At 45.1% G+C, this 24,603-nt stretch overlaps 1 protein-coding gene across 1 annotated transcript; it reads right to left on the bottom strand.

Annotated features, from left to right (window-relative positions):
• Window positions 1-505: 505 nt before the first annotated feature.
• On the bottom strand, window positions 506-3,444 carry Gphb5 (glycoprotein hormone subunit beta 5). The gene is made up of 2 exons (XM_041657925.1): window positions 3,241-3,444; window positions 506-694 (listed from the first exon to the last, which is right to left on the bottom strand). Exons 1-2 carry the CDS (start codon window positions 3,442-3,444, stop codon window positions 506-508), a joined length of 393 nt encoding a protein of 130 aa, XP_041513859.1.
• Between the last annotated feature and the right edge of the window lie 21,159 nt (window positions 3,445-24,603).

The following is a 24,603-nucleotide window of genomic DNA, read 5'->3' as shown; positions in this document are numbered from 1 at the left end:
CAGAGCGGACTCTCTAAGAACACTCACGGTTGGGTTTTCTTTTGAGCAAGGAAGAAAGTACATTGGTTTTGATTATACTTTGCCCCTTAATCATAAATCCAGTTGGAGTTCAATGGCAGAATGTGGAAACTTAGAGGCTTCCTATCGCTTAATGATATCCAATTCCTTTAAATAAACACCACGATGTCAATCAAAAGTGAGGGAGGGTTGTAATATACAAATCATGCTCCAAAAGTCAGGCAAAGAAACCCTAAGTTACAGACACATGAACCAGAGACACCATCCTGGGGAAGGGTCAATATTGCTTGACATTTTTAGTCTGAGTGTGCTGCACCTGGACACACACCACCGAAACTGGGTAGAGGAAGACCTGAGCCAGGCAGGGGACAGGCTGGCCCATACTGAACCGTACTTGAAGGCAGGAGCTAGAGCAAAGACATTCCTAAGCAAGGGCATCTGTGAGGCTCGCTCGGGCCACCAGTGTGTTCTGAAGACAATACTGGCCTCAGATGGTCTCACACTCAGTGGTGGCCGTCAAACACGCCCCACAGTCACAGCGGACAGCCATGGGGTAGGTGTAGAAGGGGTCGACGCCAGGAGCACAGTTAGGCAGCTTGACAATCACCTGCTTCGTCTCGTTGTAGGTACAGACTCGGTGATGGGCTTCAATGTAGGGCGGTTCCAGGATGGGTTTCTGTCCCCGCAGGTAGGAAACAGGAGACCCGTTAGAATGCAGCATCCTGCTTCCTGCTCTTGGAGCCATCCACTACTGGTTGTTTACTTCTGCTCTGACTTCTCCCACCACGAATAAACTCCTGAAGGCTGGAAGCCTGTTTGCTCACTACCATAGCCTGAGTTTCCACGGAAGTCCAGGAAACACAGGAAGCACTTGGTAAATATTTAGCCAGCAAATAACCAGTCTCCCCTTTCCCACCGTTTTCCTCTACAATCTGTTTACAACACAAGTGAGCCTTTTAAAATGCAAGTCAGTCATGGCACACCTCTGCTCAAAGCCCCAGTCATTTCCCGTCCTGCACTCAGAGTTAAAATGGCAAAGACATCAGGATTCTTCTCAAGTTCTTGTCCATTGTATCTGTATTTTCCTGCTGATGTGAGCTGTAGTCCCAACCTTGGCCATCCCCCTCCAGTCTCCAGGCATAGCGTTCTCTATCCTCCTTCAGATCAACCAGGAACTGAGGGTCTTTGCATGTGCTATTCCTTCTGCCCTGAACACACATGCACACACACACACACACACACACACACACACACACACACACACACACACCCCTCCTTCACCAACTTCGGATTTTGTTCAAATGTCAACCCATCGGGAGAAGCGTTTCCTGATCCTATTTCAATTCCTTCAACCCACCCCCATGGCCTGGAACTCCTTCCCCCTTCCTGCTTGGTTTTGGTTTCAGGCTTGTTGTGTTTGTTCACTCCAGATGCCATCTTCTACATCTCACTTTCGTGTGACATTGCTCCTAATCTAGACAGCAAGCTCCATTAGGTCAGCTACCAGGCTCTGGTACCCAGGCAGCCTGGCACCCAGGAGATTCACAATAACTACTTGTTACTAAACCAACAAAAGAGAGCGGAGCCAGGCGGCTTCCTGGTACTCTGTTCTGATGACTAGAGGGTTTGTGCACATCCTCCTTCACCTCTTATAAACCTTGAATTCACGGATAATGTTGTTAGAGGAAGTACAAAGATCAAAAGTGAGAAACCTGAAGCCTACAGTCAGCTCTGCTGTGCATGCCTGCTTTACCACGACTGGAGACCTAAGGAAAGCCCTTATTGCTTCCGAGTCCCGGTTTCTTTTCTATAAAGCAAAACACCAACCCGAGAGCATTGTCCTGGAGCTAGATGAGGTGCTGTGTGTAATGTACAAGCCCTGGCAAAAGTCAGAGTTCAATGCATGTAATCATGGCTCTTACAAGTGCAATTACCAATTATAAGGATGTAATAATGAATGTAATAATGACAGTCTTACAAAGGAGAGTCTGAGCAAAAAAAAGGGGGGGGGGAGTAGGGAGGGAGATTAGATAGATAATGCATGCATCCATACACAGGCACATACATATACAGATACATACATAAGCAGGTACATACACATACAGGTACATAGAAACATAGGATAAATAGATGACGATGCACACATATATAGAGTATAAGTACATACATGCATAGGTATGTACACACACATACGCCTACAGATGACAAGCAGGCCAGCTCAAGATGAAGTTCTTGCCTCAATGTTACAAAAATAGTAACTGCCTTCTCCAAGAACCAGGTAGAGCATCTAAGTTCCTCTCTTTGTGCTGTGTTCTTTAACTCACAGTATTCTGGATTCTAGGAAAATCAGGTACTCAGTTAACGTTTTTTTTTAATTTTGTAAATCTGTCCCATGCAGTATTTGGGGCAGACGTACACCAAAAGAATAAAGTGTTATTGATCTGAAATTCAAGTTATCCAAGTTCCTGAATTATTTTTTAAATTTGACTTCTCTTCGGATTGTGGAGTTTGAGGGGGAAGGAGGTTGGTGGCGTTTTTGTTTGTTTGTTTGGTTTGCCAGGGGAGCAGTTGGTTTGGCTTCGATTTTGCTAAACCTGGCATCTTGAAGCCCAAGTCATGAGGAGTCACTATTTTAGCAAGAGGTGAGTGCAGCCAGGCATCCGGAACACATTCTCCAGTTCAGCCAGCTCTGAGATTTGTATACCCACTCTAAGTGAAAGGCTAGACATACTGAGTGCAAATGGAGTGGATGGACCTGTCACTGAGCTAAGAGAAAAGAACCGCGGCAGAGCCTGGGACTAGGCCTAACTTCCAGGTTCTCTTGGGTACCTGCCTGACTTCCTCACAGCTGAGGAAATATAGGAAGAAGATGTGGGCACAGATTGGACCAGTGATTTATTTTCAAATTTGCATTGATTGTCTCTGATTTTGCAGTGCCTCCCCCCCACCCCCGAATCCTTCCTTGTGACCTCTACCGTAGCACCTGACCTCCAAGAGATGGCTCCCAAACATACAGAAGCATGGAAATTTCATCCCCAATCTCACCAGCTCTATGGAGAGGAGCCCCATCATGGTTTTCAGATCTTGGATGAACCAAATAATAGTGCAATCGGGTTTTTAAAGTACAGAGGACAGGGCAGATGTCCCAGCATCCCCTCGGTCATGAAACAGGGAACCCTTGAACTCAAGGACACTGCCATCCAAGCCCTTTGGACTACTTACCTCCCAGGTCTCACAGCGGCCCCAGCAGGCATCAGTGGTGATCCGAAGCCCTCTGCAGCCCGGCTTCTTGGCTAGGAATGTGAACTCCCTCACAGCACAGCCCACAAAGGTATGCAGGTTCCCATTGGAGGTGCTGAGGACAGAGTCACAACCACCCAGGAGGAGGAGGACCGTGGCACCAAGTACAAGGTATGCCAGCTTCATGCTAGTCCCAAGGAGGGAAAGGAAACAAGATGAATGTACCCAACTGCTCCCAGTAGGGCAGCCCACAGTGTGTTGGTCACTCTAAGAGAGACTTTGCTCTAAGCATTACCGGAAAAAAAAAAAAAAACAAAAAAAAACAAAAAATGAGACAAGCAATTGTCCAGCTCCAACTGCATCTCCCAAACTAATACCAGTAGATACGTAGTACCTCTCTCCAGACACCCTACCCTCAAAACATGGTCTCAGGCTTTTCCTTGTTGAACCCCAGCTCCTGGAGCTGACTTGTATGGGAAAGGAATTCATCCCAATGAAAAATAAGAGTAGCAGCCAAAGAAATGCCAAGCCCACAACAGTACATGAGTACACACACCTTCTTTCTTATCCAGCTTCAGGGAATGTATTTCAAGTTAGGAGCTTTACACACATTTGTATTGGATGGGGAATGAATGGGGAAGGTAGATAAGTATTAATAATAATAAATTAATAATAAGCATATCCCGGTATGTTGTTACTAACCTACAACATACAAAAGATATTATAAAACCTGGGGCCCGGCGTGGTAGCCACTCATAAAATGTGTTCTGCTCTTTAGAGATCACATCTGCTCTATGCTCCTGCTGTGCAAAGGCCCTAGCGTGACTCAGTTTAGCAGCAAATGATGGAAAGCTAGTCACGATCTACCTCAGAGTCTGCCCCCCTTTCTGGTGCTCTAGTAGCGCAGAACGGGGCCCTTCGTGGTTGACCCACTGAACAGAACACACCTGGATGTCGTATTTGGGAAACGCCACCAGGTCAGTGCCACTCAGTATAAGCCACATGTCTGAAGCTGTTCTCACGGTTCTTGCTGATATGTTGACATGTGGCCTCTGTGGGCTTCCCCTTGGGAAGAAGGAAGTGAGAGATGGAGAGGAACTTACCTGAGCTTGCTGGAGTCAAGGCTTCCTTCAAAAGTTGCAATGAGTGGGAAAAGTTTGCTCTGGCTAAGTAAGTGTCTCTGTCTTCTGTTATCAGGCTGCCTGGTTACTCAAATATATAGGGAAGGTCTTGTCAATCACAGCCAAAGAGAGGCAGATTCTTACAGGAACGACTAAGCACATCAAAGCCGTGGAATATAAAGCCAGTCTCTATTTTCCAAAACTGATTCACGTCAAGGGTGGTGTTTTGTTTCTTGACATCACTGAATGAAACAGAAAGTTGCCTTGGTGGGTGACGTAATCCTGAAGAGACAGTCAGAGGTGGGTCACCTGGCTCTGAGAGAACGGGTGCCCTGGATGGATCCAAGTTTCCTCCATAGTAACATAGCTTGCCTTTGAGGCAGTAAGCCGCGAGCAACTTCTGGCAAGTTCTTTCCTTGCACTTACAGCGTTGAAAACCAGCAGGACAATAGTTCTTACATGGAAACAACATGGCATCACTACTGACAGATGGAGAGAAAATTTGGAAGTCTTAAATGAATCACATAGGCAGAATACAGAGATACTGGAAATGATTGGCTTCATACATGGGAATTAAAGATGACTTTTTCTTTTCTTCTACATGCTTTTTGGGATTTTTTTTTAACATGAGTCAGATTTTTAAAAAGTCATCTACTGTTATGATTTTAAAATTAAAATAAATAAATAGTTATCTACGTGTACTGCACAGGACATTCAACGATGCTTTAGTGAAAACATCTTAGATTTCTGGTCTTACAGCAGCGCAGTCCTTTTTACAAGTAGGGGACCTGGTTTATGGTCCATTCTACAATGGTAGCGTGTAAACGAATTCGAAAGCTGCTTGTTCACAGCCCTTTTCTGGGTGTTCTAAAAAGTAAATGAAGCAGAAATCTGTGCCCTGGGGAGATTACATTTCACAGAAATCACGACATACCCAGAGGCGTTTAAGATGTGTATTAAATGGCCGGCGACACAAAATAAAAAAAAAATTAAAGCATCCCCACTTTCTGCACAGAAAGATTTTTAAAAACAAATACAGCCTTCATTAAAGGTTGACTCTCCTGAACACGTAACAGAGACCAGCGAATCCATCACTGCATCACTGGTCCCTGGAATCAGGTTATTTTCTAGATGGTGCGAGTCGACGTGGACAGAGGACCTTCTTCAGCTCTGCAGCCTGCACACGGAAGAGCCAGACCTAGGACACTGTGGAAACAGACTGTTCACCTGGCTTTGGTATTCCTAAGTTGCTGGGCCAAGAGCTAGACAGCAAGTAGGAACTGTTGCCCTGAGCAGTGTTCCTGTGCAGGGCTGCTCATGCCTGTTAGACTTGGCATATTCATTCTGGGCTGTGATCTCACAAAATAAAGACAGGCAGCAAAGAGAGGCCAAGAACCCCCTTCTTCCACAGTCCCTGAGTGTCTGGTAATGCGGTGTGCTCGGTTGCCATCACTGCCTTCTACACCCGCAGTGACAGCCCAGTGATTGATTACCTTTGTAGTGACCAAGCGTGTTCCTACAGCTGGAATCTGCTGGACAGTAGCATGCACTGTCCTCAGTTCTTCGGGAATACTCTAAAGAATTCTCATTTTCTCCTTTTTACATTGAAGGAATCGGAGGCTCAGTCACTCTTTAATTACCTACTTCTATCAAGACAGGGAGTGGCAAGCAGGTTTCTCTAAACCCTCTCAACAAGTGTAGCCAACAGAAGTGGCTGCCTGGAATGCTACGTTAAGGCAACTACAAGCCGTCCAAGTAGAGGGGGCAGAAGAGAGGGATGGCTGTCGGATGTTACGTTTTGCCACCTTGGCATTCTACTGTGCCACATGTCTCCACAAGGACAGAAGCAGAGCTTGGGAATGTGATTGGAAAGGCAACTTTGAGTCCTAGGTCTTCTAGAACATGTGTGCATCTACCATCTTCCCTTCCATCTAAATTGAGGTTCCCATCACTGGAGTCACATGAGAGCGTGATGTAGGTCTTGTCTTTGAGCACAGGTCCCAAGCGTCTTCCTTAGCTTGGTTCCATTTTTATCTTAACACAGATTCACTGGCACCATGGAGAATGACGTACAATGTTCAGGTTCTTTGGGGTCTATGAAATAAGAGACAAGGGGGCTATGATTTGGATATTTTTAAATGTGTGTCCTCCAAGGGTTCATATGTTGAAATTTTATCCCCATGGTGAGGTAAATAAGAGGGTAGAAACTTAATCCAATTATGGTGGTTAGACCTGGGGCCTTTGGAAGCATTCAGAACAGTCTTAAGCAAAATGAGATATACTGAAGGGGTTACAAAGGTGATTTCAAAATATCCTAGAGTCAGAGTTTAAAAAGAAAAAAATAATCAGTCGAGTAGGCAGAAAAGCAAACATGTGAACCAGTGAAATAGAGGACATAGAAATAAACTTACCCATCTTCAGCCAGTTGTCAATCAAGGTGCCAAAAACATAAGGTGGAGAAAAGACAGCCCACTAACAAACACTGGTGGGAAAGTGTAATACCCACATGTAGAACACCGAGACTAGATCACAACTCTCACCTTGTACAAAAATCAATTCAAAATGAATTAAAGTATTAATGTAAGACCAGAAAATTTCAAACTACAAAATCCAGGAGAAGCCAGGCGGTGGTGGCACACGCCTTTAATCCCAACACTCGGGAGGTAGAAGCAGGCGGATCTCTGTGAGTTCAAGACCAGTCTGGTCTACAAGAGCTAGTTCCAGGACAGGCTTCAAAGTGCCTGTCTCAAAAAAAAAAAAAAAAAAAAAAAAAAAAAAAAAAAAAAAAAAAAACAGGAGAAACATATCAAGACATTGGCATGGGTGATTATTTTTCTAAAAGGGCTCACATAGCTCAAGGAATAAAAGCAAGAACAGTAGAAAGAATTGCAAAAATTCAAAAGTTTGTTTTTCACAGCAAAGAAAATGATTGGCAGAATGAATGGACAGCCTACAAAATGGGAGAAAAATCTTAACCAGCATCTACCTGACAGAGGACTAGTATCCAGATTATATAAAGAACTCAAAATATAACAAAAGAACAAATAATCTAATTGGTAAACGGATGAATGATCTGAATAGACACTTCACAAAAGAATTTAAAATGACCAATAAATACATTAAAGCAATCCTCAATGTCTTTAGCCACTGGGCAAATACAAATCAACACCACACTGAAATTCTCTTGCCACCATTAGGATGGCCGTCACCAGGAAAACAATACATGTTCATTAACATGTTCAGAAAATAAGTGTTGAGAATATAAATTAGTTCAGCCACTATGGAGATCAGTACAAAGATTCCTTAAAAAGAATAGAATTACCATAGAACCAGCCTCACCACTCTTGGGTATATACCCAAATGAATCAAAACCATCACACAACAAAAACACCTGAATACTCATGATTCTTATGGCACTGTTTACAACAGTCAAGATATGAGAGCATCTCATATGCTAGCCAAATGATAAAGGCATAAGGAAGCTATAGCATATCTCAGAGTATCAGAAGGTACAATGCAAGCTTCACAAAAGAAAACCAGTCAGTAGTTCTAACCAGACATAGAACCTATTAACCAAAACAATGATCAGCCCAGCAAGCTATCTTGGGGAAGAACCAACAGCTATCTTATTAGACATATGGTCTTCTCAATAGGAGGTGACCTAGTCAGGGATTCTATTGCTGGGAAGAGACACCAGGACCACGGCAACTCTTATAAACATTTCATTGGGGTGGCTTCTAGTTCGGAGGTTTAGCCCGTTATCATCATGGGGGTGGCATGGTGGCATGCAGGCAGACACGGTGCTGAAGTAGGAGTTCTCCATCTTCATCCGCAGGCAGCGGATGCAACTCTGTGTCACACTGAGTACAGCTTGAGCAAAGGAGACCTCAGAGCCCACCCCCACAGTGACTCACTTCCTCCTCAAGGCCACGCCTCCTAATAGTCCACTCCATACGGGGTCGTTTCCTTTCAAGCCACTGCAGGAGGAAATTCATACCTGGGACTGCAGATGTGGCCAACTACCCATGACTGGGGAGATAACGAGCCCTAGAGGAGACACTACTAATACCATTTCCTTAAACCAACATAATTTCTAACAGTACCCTAAATACTCATCCTTATACCTACAGGTAAGTGTAGCTCTCATCAAAAAAGCTTCTTTTTGTGGGATCCACACTTAGTCAAAATGCAGGGAGTGAATGACTAGGGTGCCCCATCCCAGCTGGTCCATCGACAATACAACCCTTGAACCTAATGAAAATTGTGGAGGAGGGGCAGAAAGAGCTTAAGAGCCAATAGACCAGGATGCCCGCTGCAAGACAATGACTTCTAAACATGAAAGAGAAGCTGTACCCATGAAATCTCAACAATATGGCTACCTAAACCAGATCTGCATAATGGCACCAGGCGACATGCCAGTGCCAACAGGGAAATCTCACAAAGCCCCGCCCCTAGATGAAGAGCTACAGAAAACCAATGGCTGATGAGAGAGGGAAAAAAGTTTTCTCCCTGATAGGTTATCTAGGCCTAGGGGATTAGTCCTAAACACATGTGCATCAGAGTAACATTAAATGAACTCATAGGTTATGTAGACAAGTGTGTGTAAGTGTAACAATAAATAATTAAAGATGAAGAGACCACAGATTTGAGAGAGGGGAACGTGGGAGGACTTGAGGGGTAGAAGGAGGAATGAATATGTTGTGAATACAGTATGAAATGCTGTATTCATGTATGAAATGTGAATACATGTATGAAATGCTGGGAAGTTTCTTAATTTTTCAAAGAAGTGGGGTGCTCATCTGCTACACTGGAGTTGTCAGCATGCTCTCCCATGTGTCACCCTGTTTTTGAGCAGTGCTCCAATGTCATCGGGTAGCATGGCAGTCGCACATGGGCCTCTCAACTGCCATAGCATCTTGATGTCTCACAGAGCACTCGTGGGTCTCCCAGCCCTTACAGCAATGCCTGATGCACCTGTAAGGTGCGGATCAATCCTGGTTCTTCCTGTCCAAAATGAAGAGAAAGTCACGGAAAAGACAGAGGTCGTGAGCAAGCCCATCAGGAAACCCAAACAGCCAGGAGTGTCTGTCGAGACCCTTCACCTCCTGAGTAACCAGAGAAATGCAAATCAACAGATCACCAAGAACTGCACAGCTGTCTCCTCAAGCAGACTTCAACCTCTGTCTGGGATAATGGGTACTTCTTGCTCTATCTCTTTGTTGGCTTCCTGTTTCCAGAACCAGATATTGGTGGCTTTAGATCCACCTCCCTCAAGACTCCAGAGCTCCACGTGCTCCACATGGTTTGGAAAAAAATGCCTAAGAGTGGCTGGGGCACGGTCATTAAACCAACACCTTCAAAACATAAAGAGGAATCCAGGGGCAAAGAGCCCTCCTTAGTAAGTCCAGCTTGTTCCTGAGGCAACTGTGTACTCAAGACAGGCACCCTGCCTCCAACATGACTGCCTTCTTTGTTTGTACATTTGCTTATTTATTTTTTATTAACTTATAACATCTACGAGGGTGAGAACCTCATCTGGTCGTTTGCTAAACTCGTTGTATTGCCTAGTTCACATGGTATGTATGCCGTGCTGAAAAAGCAAACAAGCAAGTGGATGGGAGACTTGGTCAGTGGTTAAGAGCGCTTGCTATTCTTGCAGCAAACCTAGATTTGCTTTCTAGCACCCACATGGTAGACCACAAGCACCTGTTACTCTAGTCCCAAAAGATCCAGTGCCCTCTTCTTGACTTCTTGGGCACCAGATATAAACATGGTACACAAACAAACATACAGGCATGGTGTGGGAGGTGCTTCTGTCTATGTGTTACTTTTATTGGTTAATAAATAAAGAAGCTGCTTTGGGTCTGTTGATAGGGCAGAACTTAGCTGGCTGGGAAGACTAAGTTGAATTCTGGGAGAAAGAAGGGTGGAGTCAGAGAGAAGCCATGGAGCCGCTGGAGACAGACATGCTGAAACTTTGCTGATGGGTCACAACCTTGTGATGATGCACAGATTATTAGAAATGGGTTAAGTTAAAATATAAGAGTTAGCCAATAAGAAGTTAGAGCTAATGGGCCAAGCAATATTTTAATTAATACAGTTTCTGTGTGATTATTTTGGGTCTAAGCTAGCCGGGCGGCCAGGAACCAGCAAGTGGCCCCTCTTGCAACACAGGCAAAACACCCATACACATAAGATAAAAATAAACACATATCTTTTAAATGCCCCCAATTCCTCATGGGACCTCTGTCAGGTCATCTGTGAGATGATGGACTTAGACTATAATGACTTGCTTGCCTTATAAAAAGTATGATTCTGGAAAAAGAAGAAGAGGAGGGAAAGAGGAGGAGGGGTCTTAGGGAAGTGATTAGATAAGGTACCCAGGGTGGAGACCCCAAGCTTGAATCTGACTGATGTTATAGGAAGAGGGACAAACCAGAAGGCATATGCCTGCATGTGTGCCACCTGTCTCTGTCCCTGGGACCCTCTATCATCTCAGGACTCTGGTCACTGAGAAGGCCTTCTCCAGATGCGGTCCCTTAGTTTTATGTTTCCAGAACTGTAAATCATGAGACCATCTTTCTTTATAATCTCACCTATCTGCCGATCCAACACCTTCTTCTTCCTTCTTCTGGCATCAGGCAAACACGTGGTGCAGACATACATACAGACAAGCATTCATACACATAAGAAATAGAATAAATATTTTTAAAGATTCGATCAAATTAGGTCTCTATGTTGCTTTTCACTGAGCTTGCTACTTGTTATATAGGCAGCAAATGCCACTTCCCTTTCCATCCAGGGAAATGCATCATGTACCACCAAGAAATTAAAAACTGTCAAGAAAATTCTGTGCCATCCCAAGAAATATTAAGTGTACCCTGATTTCACAGATATTAAATGTCACAGGGCTGGGTACAAAAAAGTCTAAGACAAGAAGAGGCAAATCTTTGGGGGGCTGTGAGGTCTTAGCAGCATTTATAACCAGAATCCTGCAGCAGGGGATGGAGGGGCTCAACTCCCTTCCCCCAGTCAACCCATGGTGCTTTGATCTGACACCGAAATTATTGTGCTTTTTCAGCCCAAGAAGAAGATAAACTGAAGGGTCCGTTTAACCCTTAAGGTTCAGTTTACCTTAGCTAAAGGAGTCAGCCTATTGTAAATCTATGCGAACAGTCAAGCTGACCAGGCTGGGCAGCATGTTCTGAGTGCCCGCCTTGCTCCCCGGGGACTAAGCTGCCTCCTCTGTCACATAAAAAGACATCCCAAGAGGTCAGAAGCATCCATGCTCCAATGTGGCTCCCCTGCTGTCCTCTGAGAACACACACTCTCTGCCCAAGGGTCAAATTCATTACTGCTGTGCCTCCTGCGGGTGATTTAAAAGCCACAAATGAAATTACACATTTTAAGGAACTAATAGAACCAATCACTTTCTTACAAACAGATAAAACCGAGGTCAGCCTTGGCCCTTACAAAGTTGTATATTGCTTTTCCTGTCTCTTATTTATGAAGAAAGAAACTTCTGGGCTCACAAATGAAGATGAATAGGGAAGACTTTTAGAAGAAATTAATTTTATTGGAAAGCCATTTCTTCTTCTGACAACACTAGATATTTGTGGGACAGCTCTTAGCATTATTGACTCCGAGAGATAACATTTGTCCTAGATGATGGTGTCGTTGCTATGGTAACTTCTTCTAACACGACTAAAAATAATGAAGCCTGTGTCTGATTTTACTAGGACAAGTCAAGCCTTTCTCCAGAACCATCTGAAAGGAGTGTCTGCCGACTGCCACAGATTTGTTTTGAATTGAGGGGCACGTCATTTCGGGCTGAAGTGAATTGTTTTTATTTCCGCCTGACTCTGCCACTTCTGGATGCCGTGGCTCTGCAGGGCAGGGCAGGCACATGCCTAACCAAGAGGAACAGAAAGGGGGTTGATGAGCCACAAGGAAGCATTCTTTATAGCAAGTGTGTCCTGTGTTCGCCTTGGCACGAGTCCACAAGGCTTCTGGGTCCCCAAGCCCTTCCTCTGTAATCCCACAAGAGTCCCACAGACAATGGCAAGACTGTTGCTAGCTACGCTTTGAAGCCATAGAACTCTCTATCTGGTAGATATTGGCTGTATTCAGAAAAGATTCCTGGTCTTGGCCCCACAGTCTTCACTAGTGTGCCCATGTGTGGGGAAAGGAAGAGAAGAGCCTGTCTTCCCGGCACAGCACTCAAAGAGCCTACTGTGTGCCAGGCACTTTCTCCAATCCTCTGCTCACAGATACGAATAAAGAACCCACTATGTGCCAGGCACTTTCTCCATTCCTCTGCTCACAGATATGAATCAGGAGCCTACTGTGTGCCAGACACTTTCTCCATTCCTCTGCTCACAGATGTAAATCAAAAGCCTACTGTGTGCCAGGCAATTTCTCTATTCCTCTGCTCACAGATATGAATCAGGAGCCTACTGTGTGCCAGGCACTTTCTCCATTCCTCTGCTCACAGATATGAATCAGGAGCCTACTGTGTGCCAGGCACTTTCTCCATTCCTCTCCTCACAGATGTGAATCAAAATCCTACTGTATGCCAGGCAATTTCTCCATTCCTCTGCTCACAGATATGAATAAAGAACCCACTATGTGCCAAGCACTTTCTCCATTCCTCAATTCACAGACATGAATCACACACCTACTGTGGGCCAGCACTTTCTCTTTCCTTCCATGTTTTATTGAGCATCTCCCTGAGTGTTACAGTTCCAATGGGTTCATATGGTATGGCTATGAATAAATCTGGGAATCTGGTGATGCACAGCTGCTCCTTGGACTTGAAACATTCCCTTTGGAGGGAGCAGGGCAGCCGCCAGGCTCGTAAAAATCACCAGAAACTTCACAGACTCAGGAAACCCATGAAGCATACAAGGCTCTCAAGGCCCTGTCCCAGGTTAGACAAGCATGGGAAATACAAGAAATGCATGCACTGCATGGAATGATTGAGTTACAGTTACTAAGCAATTTTAGAGACAATGATTTTATTTAAATAAAGTTTGTGATAAAACACATTGAGCATGAATCATTTACCTTTATAGAGCCCATACCAAAAAAAATTCCAAGAACTGGAATTGCCATGTGGAATGGCAATGCAACTCGCTAGACCGTCAAAGTATGTTCTTCATAGTGTACCCATCAACAGCCTTACGTTCCGTGCGGAAGAGCGGCTGATACTCCAGAGTCATCCCTCTTATTTATCAGCGGTGTTTTAGGCTTTTATGAATGAGTTCTAGTATCTTTCCAGACCGAAGACCCAATCACACTTCCCTTTTCTTTTCTTGTGTGGCTCATAATCCTTTTCTCGTTTTCCACTTAGAGTTCTGACCTTTTTTATATTAATTTGTTAGGAAACTGTTATAGTAAGAATCCAGTCATCTAGATGCCAATATATAACCCAGCCCTCTCTGGCCTCTGTGGACATCCCCACATGAATTAAATGTGTGCAAACATACACATAGACACATACAATACACACAAATTTTAAAAAGACAAAAATAAGATATTGTGGGAGGTAGCAGGGGAGAGGAAGCTATTCATTCGAGGCTGAGAAAACTACACATAAATGAGGGTCTTTTTCCTTTCCACTGTTGTTTCCTCAGTGGTGACAACACGGCCTGGGTGGCAATTATTTAAATTAATTACTGAACCCATCTGTTGAATGAATCGCCAAACACACAGCAGACAGCATGGTGAGTTTCAACGTTTCTCCCAGCTTAGACCAACTCCTGCCAAGGATAAGGATGGGAGCCGCAGGCAGGGTGTGGTCTGAGCGTCTCCTGTGGGCACAGTGACTGGAGGAGCTGGAGCAAATGACCACCGGAGGAGGCGGCGCCACCTCTGGCGTCAGCCCACAGGTGCCAATCAGGATACAGCGCATTCGGCCGAGACGCTGACAGACAGAATTCAAATGCACAAGGCACGGGCATGCTGAGATTTCCAGCCGCTGCACCGTCCGGGTGAAGTGAAAAGAAGGAATTCATTTCAATAACTGACCCAGAGTCTTAAGTACCAGAAATAAAACTGAATTTATCTAACCCAACATGCTTATGCTTCAATATATCATTGGGAAGGGGTTGGTTTTTCAAGACATGATTTCTCTGTTATAGCCCTGGCTGTCCTGGAACTCACTCTGTAGACAAGGCTGGCCTCAAACTCATAGAGATCCGCCTGCCTCTGCCTCACAAGGGACTAAAGGCGTGAGCCACCACCGCTCAGTTCAATGTGTAATTTTTGACAAGCTCTGGTGGGTTGGTGTTTTCATGCTAAGTGTCTGGCATCCTATAGTTCACAGAACATCAAACATTCAAACTCACCACAGCACAAGGGCTCAGAGGCACCTCACTGGCAACCATGGTGACAGGGTCTAGAGTGTTTAAGTGTCTAAGCCCTCTTCCTGTGACTTACTTACTTATCTTCTAACAGACTATGAAGTTTTAATAGCAAACATTACCGAAAACCAAGGCCTAAACCTATGAAAGGAATCAACCACTTCCAGCCTTCCAGCCACACAGGCAGAGAACTGGGATTCAAATTCTGCTCTGATTTTGACCATCACGAGTAGCTGTAGGCACTTGTCCAGTGAGAAACCACAGCCTGCAGTGGGGTGTCACTGGGTCCAGCTTAAAGAAATAACGAAGGCAAGGGGCCCTGATCAGAGACACTCCTTATAGCTCGCTGAGGCCAATGCGCATGCTCATACCTGACGTAAAGAATAAGCGATGGTGGATTGGTCAAACCTACACAGAACACTTGTGCCGCTTCCTCCAAGGTATAGGGGACATCACGGAAGAGAAGGGATGTAAGAGAGCTTAGCTATGCAAACAAAAGACGTCCTCTGGCTGTGGCGGCCGGCCTCAGACTGGACATGCCGAGATTACATCAGGGATGGGCCAGGGCATGAGGGAGGCCTCGGTGAAAGACCGCAGTTAGCGGCCACTACGGAAAGGGCAGCGTTTTCCTCAGTGCTGTAACTGCTGACACGCTGTCCACACTCTGGGAAATTATACCCGACTCATGCCTGTGTAAGCATCCTTAATTCAGCTCAGTGGGCAACACACAAAAAGATGACTTAAAAGTAGGAAGGAGGCACATTGAGAAAAGGGGGTGTCAGCAGGAGAGGGGTGGGGGTAATGGGGATGAAAACACTCATGCATCAAACTGTCTAAGAATTTTATTTAATAAAACATTTTAAAAAACAAATAACCGAGTCTTTGCCAATGAACTTAGGCCACTGACACACAAAATCCTCTTAAGTGTAAGGTAGCAAAAAGCTCATGGGAAAGATTTTTTTTTTTAAGAATTTACCAAAATGCTTATTTACCCAGAACGATGATTTCTGATCTGCCGAGCCTGAATGACTTATCTGAGAGGCTGGGGCTCTGGAATGTGCCTTCGTGGCTGACTGAATTGTGGCCGGCCGAGCAGACGCGTCAAACCGAATCAGAGAGAGAAATGCCTCCCAAGTAGAGATAGCCCTGACATTCGGTGAACGACGAAGCCAGAATAATAATCAACTCCAGAAGAGAAGCTAATAAAACTCACAGACATTGGGGGGATCTCATCACGAAGCATCCAAGCAAGAAAAGAGCAACCCAAGCCTACCAGGCAGAGGCTGAGGGCAGGAAACTACAGTAAAAGGTCATGAAGCTGAGACAGCCATGAGAGCATTCACCAGCAGGATTTGTAAGGCTAAGACCTTTTTTGTCTGTGCCTATGGCTTCTTGGTTCTGGAACCAGTGATACCCATCCCCCTACTGACCCAACCCCCGAACACCAGCCAGAGACTGGCAATGGAGACTCAAAACTGGAACAGAGCAAAGGCCTTTAATCCAAGATTATGAGGCAAAATAGAGCAGCAGAGGTTCAGCACACACGGCACAGACAGAAACAGCCTGAAGAGTGAGCATTCGCCTGTAAATTCCAGACTTTGGGGCCTCAGTGCCTACTTCTCCCTACATGGGTGTCCAGCACATTGTCTCCCAAAGACAATTCATTATCTTTCTTTCCAGACTCCATTTCACTTGCTTCATCTTGCCTTACCCATCTCTGTAAATAATATCACTGAATATTTATTGTAGACACCTACCTGTGGCATATCCCTACATACACACATACACGTGTGTGCATACACACACACACACACACACACACACACACCACACACATACACTCCTCAGATTGCCTAGGTCAGAACCCTTGGCCATGCACACGCCCCTCAGACTAACCAGTTCAGGACCCTTGACCATGCACACACCCCTCAGACTAACTAGTTCAGGACCCTCGACCATGAACACGCCCCTCAGACTAACCAGTTCAGGACCCTTGACCATGAACACGCCCCTCAGACTAACCAGTTCAGGACCCTCGACCATGAACACGCCCCTCAGACTAACCAGTTCAGGACCCTTGATGACCTTGCTACCGGTGCCTATCTCCTCCTTCTTGGTTTGCTGTAGCTAGAAAGATCTTTCCCTGTTAAATTCTGCCTTGTAGGCTCTGACACTTTTCACTGCTCCCCATAATTTAATATAAAACATACTCCATAGCAAGGTTCTTATCACAGTCCCTGCCCCTCCTCTGACCCCTTCCCAAGCTCGGCCCTGTCCTCTCCTCAGCTGCTGCTGCTCCACCCTCTACTTATCATCTGGGCAGTGGCTTAGTTGATGCTTTCTTTCCTCGGCCCTCCCTGACCCTTCACGTGTGTGACACAGGAGTCCATGCCCCCCTTGCTTCTTGTGCCTAGGACCTCCTCCCTGCAGGCCCAACATCCACTTGCTATAACTAGCTGTAAGCAGTTATGCTAGATTCTTCTGCCCATGTTTTCATCCCCAGTGTCTGAGGAGAGGAAGCCGTGCCAGTTAGGGAGTGCACACAGAAACGTCTAATGCTAGTGGAGAACTTATACCCATTTTTTCTCAACTTAAAAATCTGTCAGTCCTCATAGAGTTTGACAAATGTTTCCAGAAAGGTGAATGGTAAGACACCCAAGATTTGGCTCCATATGTAAATGAGAGTTTGGGGTGTCAGTAAGATGTCCTCATAAAAAGCCAAGAGTTTTGAGTTGGCCATGTGTGAGTAGACATACCTAGATGACCAGATCCCTGGAGGCACTGGCCTGGGCAGCAGGTCAGCCTCAATTCCCCTACCTCCCTTCCTATCACAGGACATTGGACCTCCAGTCTGAACAGGATTTTCCCACATGAGTTGGTGGGACACACATCTGCCTCTTGACTCTTAGTGCCTGCCTCTGACTGGTTGGGTTCTATGATTAACTGATTACCTAAGAAGGAGAAGATGAAGTATTTTCCTCTTTGAAAAATATGAAGAGTCTGAAAATTCGATTTGACTGACAGCCCGCCATGCGTTGTCATCTCTCGGTTCTTCTCTAGCCGTTGGGGGAAAGGGAGTCTGGCTTTTCTGACAGCCTGATGGATGGTGGCGTAATTGCAATAATCCTCTCCCCTTGGGGGCGAAGGAAAGAAGGAAACTTCATAACAAAATTACTGTGCCTCAAGATCTAATCACCAGCGTCATCCTCTTGGCATCGTGCATGTCCAGGACCCTGGAAATAAGAGGCATATTTCAAGCATGCCCAGCGCTGTTGTTAATGCTCTATTTTCTAAATTGTCTTGAAAATCGATGAGCCCGCAGCAGACTGAGCCAAGTGTGAAAGCTTTAGAAAGACTATCACACACACACACACACACACACACACACACACACACTCACACCACACCAACAGCTCCATTTATCACATAATTATGAATCTCATGCATCTATTTTTAAAAATTTGAAGACCTATACTTTTAGCTCCAATCTAATCTTTCCCTTAATGCTATGGTGGGATTCGGGGAATGAAAAGAACTTAGGTCCATTCGCACTTTCCCAGACCTGACGAAATGCTTGTGACTTGCACTCTGCTCCCAGTCTCTCTTACTGGAAAATAAAGATGGCGGCTCAACACCTTGATTTGGTAGATTCCTGGGAGATCTATCAGCTCAGGTGGTAGCAGCGCTGAGTTCCAAGCGCAAGCCATAAAAGGGGGCAGAAGCCTCTCATCGTTCAGTAACAAGAAGCTCCAACAGTGGGGATGTCATTCAATAGGGTCATCAGGAGCCAGGTCCTTCTGCCTTGCTGTCTTCTGAGTAGGGACAGGCCCCTTCACTTAAGCCACTGTGCTTAAAACAGAGCAGAGAGAGAGAAAAGAAGGCGTCTCACTGCAAGCATCTCTCTTTAATGTTTTTTTTATTAAGTTTTATGTGTGTTTACCTGTGCATGTGTGCAGTATCCACTGAGATCAGACAAGGGGGGTCAGATCCCCTAGAATTGGAGTTACAGACAATTGTGAGCCAACAGGTGGGTGCTGGGTCTCGAACCCTGATCCTCAGGAAGAACAGCCAGCACTCTCTATCACTGAGCCGTCTCTCCAGCCTTGTATCTCTCTTTCTAAAGAAGAAAAGGTACAATCGAAGTTTCCCACAGACTTCCTCTTTAATCACGTTGGTCAGCACCCAGCCACTCGGCTATGAGAGGAGCTGAATCAGGCACAGGCATTTCTGCTTCCGGAGTGGTTGATCCAATCCACTGGTCAGAGAGAAAGGCAAGAGCAGCCGTGGGGAAGACAGCCACTAGACTGGGGATGCAGGGGTTCAATTCGGAGCAAGTGCCATTTGTTTGCTTGCCTATCAAGCCATACAATCTAATTTAGCTTCTCTTGGTAAGAAAGCCAGCATTTTATCTCTTCCTGTCAGATTCTTGCATCTTCTTTCCCTATTATTTTGAAGTTCAGAACAAGGGATGGAACATGCTTACTTCTCAGCCTTGAACATGAACAGCACAGTCAGAGGGGCACAGCATGGAAATCAGACACCACCCACTCGGAGCTTGGGAGAGTTTATCTGGAAAACAAGAGAGCTGGATGGGAATTTCCAGAAGGTTTCTTCCAGCTCCCAGAGCCCATGGTCCTGTGCCTGTGTTCAAATGCCTCCCAGGAGGATGGGAGCACAGCAGCTACGACATGTTAGAGTGGGAAGCAGCTGACTCCCGTTGGCCTTGGGGAATTAAAAGTAGCAAATTACAGTGATCTTTCCAGCCACATAGACTTAATAAAAATAATAACTGGGGCAGGTGGGCTTCAGCACATTCTTCAAGGTAGCACTGGAAGGGGTTACAAGAAAATTTCTGGTCCCCTGAAAATGAGATTTTTAAGGGAAACTAAATAAGGCACTTAAATAGATTTTGCCTCTGAGTATTAAAATTAATATTCTAATGTCTACAGAGCATGGTACATAAATGCACATTGGCAGGGCTTAAAACAAATCCTTCTTAGCCAAACGTCAGCCTTTGCTAAGCCATGCGCAACAACAACAGCCCAAATTTTTAAAGTCTTGTTCTATGTTCAATACAGACCAATTATTAAGCATTATGGTCTCTTTCATTCTTCACAATAATATTCCCACACTATCATTTCTATTTCATATATGAAGAAACTAAGGCTACATAACCTGTCCAAGGGCTTACGGCCCAAAGTGGTGGGGCCAGAGTCTGAACTCAGTCAGTGTCTAGATCCTACCCCCTTGACCATTACGCTCTATTGCTTTGATAATATTTTAATGTTACTTTTTAGTTTTTACATTTCCACTCCATGTTATCATGCAGATTAACAGAGCCTTTTCCCTGGTATATTTGTCACCTAATATAAAGACAGACAGACATATGGGGTGGGACAGGGGACTGGAGAGATGACTCCGAGATTAAAAGCCCTGGCTGTTCTTGCTGCAGAGTTGGGTTCTCGGCACCTACATCAGTCACATCACAACTCTTTACAACTCCAGCTCCAGGAGATCTGTTGCCCCCTTCTGGTCTCTACAGATAACCACACACATACTTGACATATACACACAGAGACATATATACATATGCACAAAGCTAAAAGCCAGGTGGTAGTGGCACACACTTTTAATTCCAACACATGGGAGGACAGCCTGGTCCATGGAGTGACTTCCAGGACAATCAGGACTCTGCAGAGAAACCCTGTTTCTAAATAAATACAAATAAAATTAAAGTTAAAAACAGAAAGAAGGAAAAGAAGGGAAGGAAAGGAGAGAGGGAGAGAGGGAGAGAGGGAGGGAAAGAGGGAGGGAGGGAAAGAGGGAGGGAGGGAAAGAGGGAGAGAGGAAGATGGGGGGGAGAAGAGTTCCTGGCTAAATATTCCTATTCCTCAAGCACACCCTGCTTTCATACACCACTGTGCTCTCTCCATCTGGAGCCTCCTCTTCCTCTTCTGGGAACATGTGCAGCCATCACATCCATCTTCACACGGAAGACAAATAGTTTACAAGGGAACGGGGGTCAGAATGGAACAGAACATGCCAGCATGGCTCATGCCTATAATTCAGGAGGCTAAGACAAGAGGATTATTAGCTTTTGTTTGAGGCCAGTCTAATCTCCAGAGGGATATACGGGCTTGAGACTTACTCATCAACCAGGACCAGCTAACAGCAGCCCTGATATCTTCGTGACACAACACAGACTGTAAACAGGGCTTTGAAATTTGAGAGACAGGGAATCCATCCTCATGATGCGGTCTTGACCACCTCACAAAGAGGACACGCAGAGCTATGCAAGCCTGGTACCTGACCCCCATCCACATTCTACTGACTTTAGCTTACTCTGAAGGCTCTGTTCTAACTGGAAGCAAGCTGTGTTGATGACCTTACAATGCTCTGACCAAAATGCGTACTAGGAAAATGTTAAAGACAGGTTTATGTTGGTTCACGGTTTCAGAAGTTTGTTGTTTTCAGTCCATGGTTAGGAAAGCTGATCAGAATAGTTCATGGCAGGAGGAACCAGATGAGTCAGAAACAGAGAACAGTTATTAGTCTTCAAAGACCCACTAACTTTGGTCAAATAGAACCCAGCTCCCAACAGTTCCATGAACTCCTGAAATAGTACCATCGCCTGGAAACTAAGCAATCAAAACAGTCTGTGGGAGATGCTTCGAATACAAGTCATAACAGCAGGGCAAGGAGCAAAATCAACCTCTATGTATCCAAGAAGATAAATAAATAATAATAAATACATCTTTAAAAGGATCTTAGAGATCCAGGACATCAAGGGCTACACAGAGAACTCCTGTCTCTGGGAGGGGGTGGGGTGAGTATCTTAGAGAGAAACAGGGGCAGAATGAGTGACAGTCTCTGTTGTCATGGAATAAATCTTCCATCCCATCTGATTGGGACTCCTTATTCCACAGAATTCAATCACTTTGATCCAACCACCGATAAGCATTATGTGTGATGTTTGAATGAGAGTGGTCCCTTCAGCTCCTAGGTTTGAATACTCTATCCCCAGGTAGTGGAACTGTTTGGAAAGGATTAGGAGGAGATGCGTCACTGGGGGGCCGGCTTTGAGATTTCAAAATCTCATGCCATTCCTAGTAGGTCTCTTTGCCTTAAGTGAAGCCAGGAAACTAACTACCTGGAAGGCTTCTAGAAAATAATTTTCTTGATAATATAGTGACCTACATAAAAGAAACTCTGCTTTCTTGACTCAACCATTTGAGAGTGTGATGCCCAGAGCAGGAGGAGACAAACTTGTCAATAAAAGCCAGTATGATAAGAACAATTGTCCCCAACTCACTGAAGCATGAAATTACCCAGTTGCCAGCTATCTTATTACTTATAAATGCCTTCATCACACAAGCCACTGCTTTCTATCTGAGGCAGTCCCATGACATCTGACATGATGAGACCAACAGAACTCAGTTGATGGCAGGTTGGGATGATACAAGGCCACTGAGTTCACTAAGACAGAACTGGACTATGTATTTCTTAGAAGGTTCAAAAATGTGATTATTTAGAGTTGCTTCATGAGGCTGTCAAATTCAGAAGAGAATGATGTTAATAAAACCCAAGCTTCTATTCAACCAATAACGCAACACCTTCTTTGCACTCAATAAAAAGAAAAAAAAATTCACATCAAATTGTTTGCAGTTCATGTTTGTAGGTTCTACTCAGTTCCAGGTTCTATGTTGACTGCTTTACACTAATTCCACCTGGGAACGGTACTCTGAGATAGGGATTATTACCAAATCTATTTTATAAATGAAGGAAGTCACACTGAAAGTCGCCATCAGACTGTCATCTTGCTGAAGGTGACTTCTACATCATAGTCTTCATCCTTTGGTGTTAACGTTAGTGAAATATACAAACTTCAGAAACTGAGACAAAGAAAACAATGGGAGGGGCCCTCCAAACCCAGTGCTATATATAACAAGTTCAACTGGTATTTAGGCCAATAAAACTGTCAGGAGCCATTTCAGGCTTTTCCTTTCTCAGTTTCACAGGGCCTTGAGGTGGAAATCTTGAGACAGAAAACTTAAAGTTAACTAAGACTTTGTGTGCTGACCTTGGAGATTCAAGCTCCAGAGGGCACCTGAGAGCATCTTCTTTGTTTGCTGCTTATCACTAACAACAGGTGCTCTAGCCACTGACCTTGCAACTGCCCCACTTAGCTGCCTAGCTACCGAGCCCCTCCTTTCCTTCCCTCCTTCCCCCCCCCTCAGTTCCCCCTGCCGAGCTCCTCACTGAGGAGTATATAAGACGTAAAACTTGCTTCAATAAAAGGATGCCTTGACAAGGAATACTGCTTGGCATCCGTTTCTCCCCCCACCCCATGTCTTTCAGATAGTGCCTCTTCAGACCCTGGTGTAACTTAGGACCTGCTGGGCAGGTCATAAAACTTTTTTTTTTTTTTGATTTTTCGAGACAGGGTTTCTCTGCAGCTTTTGGTTCCTGTCCAGGAACTAGCTCTTGTAGACCAGGCTGGCCTCGAACTCACAGAGACCCGCCTGTCTCTGCCTCCCGAGTGCTGGGATTAAAGGCGTGCACCACCACTGCCTGGCCGCCAATAAAACTTATTTAACCAGAACTCAGAATCACTTAATACAGAGAAGTAAGCCCGATAAAAGTTGCTCCTACGTCCATTCCTAGGATTTCCTCTCACAGGCTCTTATAGGTGTCTAGCTCACATCTCCCATGACTGGATATGGGGGTGGTTTCCCTAGGATGCAACATCGTTTTGTTTTCATTTCATGTAGCCCAGGCATACATATGTCATGTAGCTCATGACTTAACTGAAAATGACCTTCAATTTCTGGTCCTTCTGCCTCCACCTCCTGAGTCCTGGGATTAACAGCCCTTCCCCAGCATACCAGAGTAATCAGTACTGCTGCTGGTCAAAGTCAGGTTGTCATCCATGCTAGGCAAGTGTTCCACCAACCGAGCTATTATGGCCCTACCCCTGCAGACCTACATGTGAAAGACACATCCTCCAGATGCATCTTCAATTCCCTTTACACAATTACTCAACCAGTTCATGTCCATAAGCTGTCAATTAGATATCATTAAAATATAAAACGCCTTTTACAAGATCTCCTGAGTAAACTGGGAACATGGGGACCATGGGAAAGGATTGAAGGGGAGGAGAGGGGAGCAGAGAAAAATGTAGAGCTCAATAAAAATCAGATAGATAGATAGATAGATAGATAGATAGTCTCTTAAACCTTGGGAGAGATGGCGGGGTAGATAAACGCTTGCCAGGAAAGTGTGAGGAGCTGAGTTCAGAGTTCCAGAACCCACACAGAAATGGACATGGAAGCACATGTCTACAATCTCATAGAGCTCCAATAGAGATGGAAGGGAGAGGGGAAATTCCTAAAAGCCCAAAGGCCAGCTAGCCTTGTGGACACAAGAGACTGTCTCTCAAACAAAGTAGATGGGAAAGCCCAACACCTGAGATTGTCCTCTGACTCCCCATGCATACCATGGTGTGCTGGGATTAAAGGTGTGACCACCACTGCCTGGCTCACAGCAACTCTTATAAAGAAAACATTTAGTTGTGGTGGCTCACTTACAGTTCAGAGGTTCAGTCCACTGTCATCCTGACAGGGAGCATGGCAGCATGCAGGCAGATGTGGTGCTGGAGCTGAGAGTGTTACATCCTGCAGCCAACAGGAAGTTGGCTGACACACTGGTGGTATTCTGAGGGTAGGAAATGTCAAAGCCCGCCCCCAGTGACACACTTCCTCCAACAAGGCCATACTCACTCCAACAAAGCCACACCTCCTAATAGTGCCACTCCCTATGAGATTAGGGGGCCAATTACATTCAAACTACCACAAGTGGTA

Source organism: Microtus oregoni, unplaced genomic scaffold (genome assembly GCF_018167655.1).
Source record: "Microtus oregoni isolate MIOR12 unplaced genomic scaffold, Mior012 000009F_ref0000495, whole genome shotgun sequence".
Classification (NCBI taxonomy): Eukaryota; Metazoa; Chordata; class Mammalia; order Rodentia; family Cricetidae; genus Microtus; species Microtus oregoni.
This window is presented reverse-complemented; position numbering and strand designations above follow the sequence as displayed.

Coding starts and splice junctions, on each gene's coding strand:
- Gphb5 (XM_041657925.1), bottom strand. CDS start 3,444: ATGAAGCTGGCATACCTTGTACTTGGTGCCACGGTCCTCCTCCTCCTG. Junction 695..3,240: donor GCCGCTGTGAGACCTGGGAG/GTAAGTAGTCCA, acceptor CTGCGGGGACAG/AAACCCATCCTGGAACCGCC.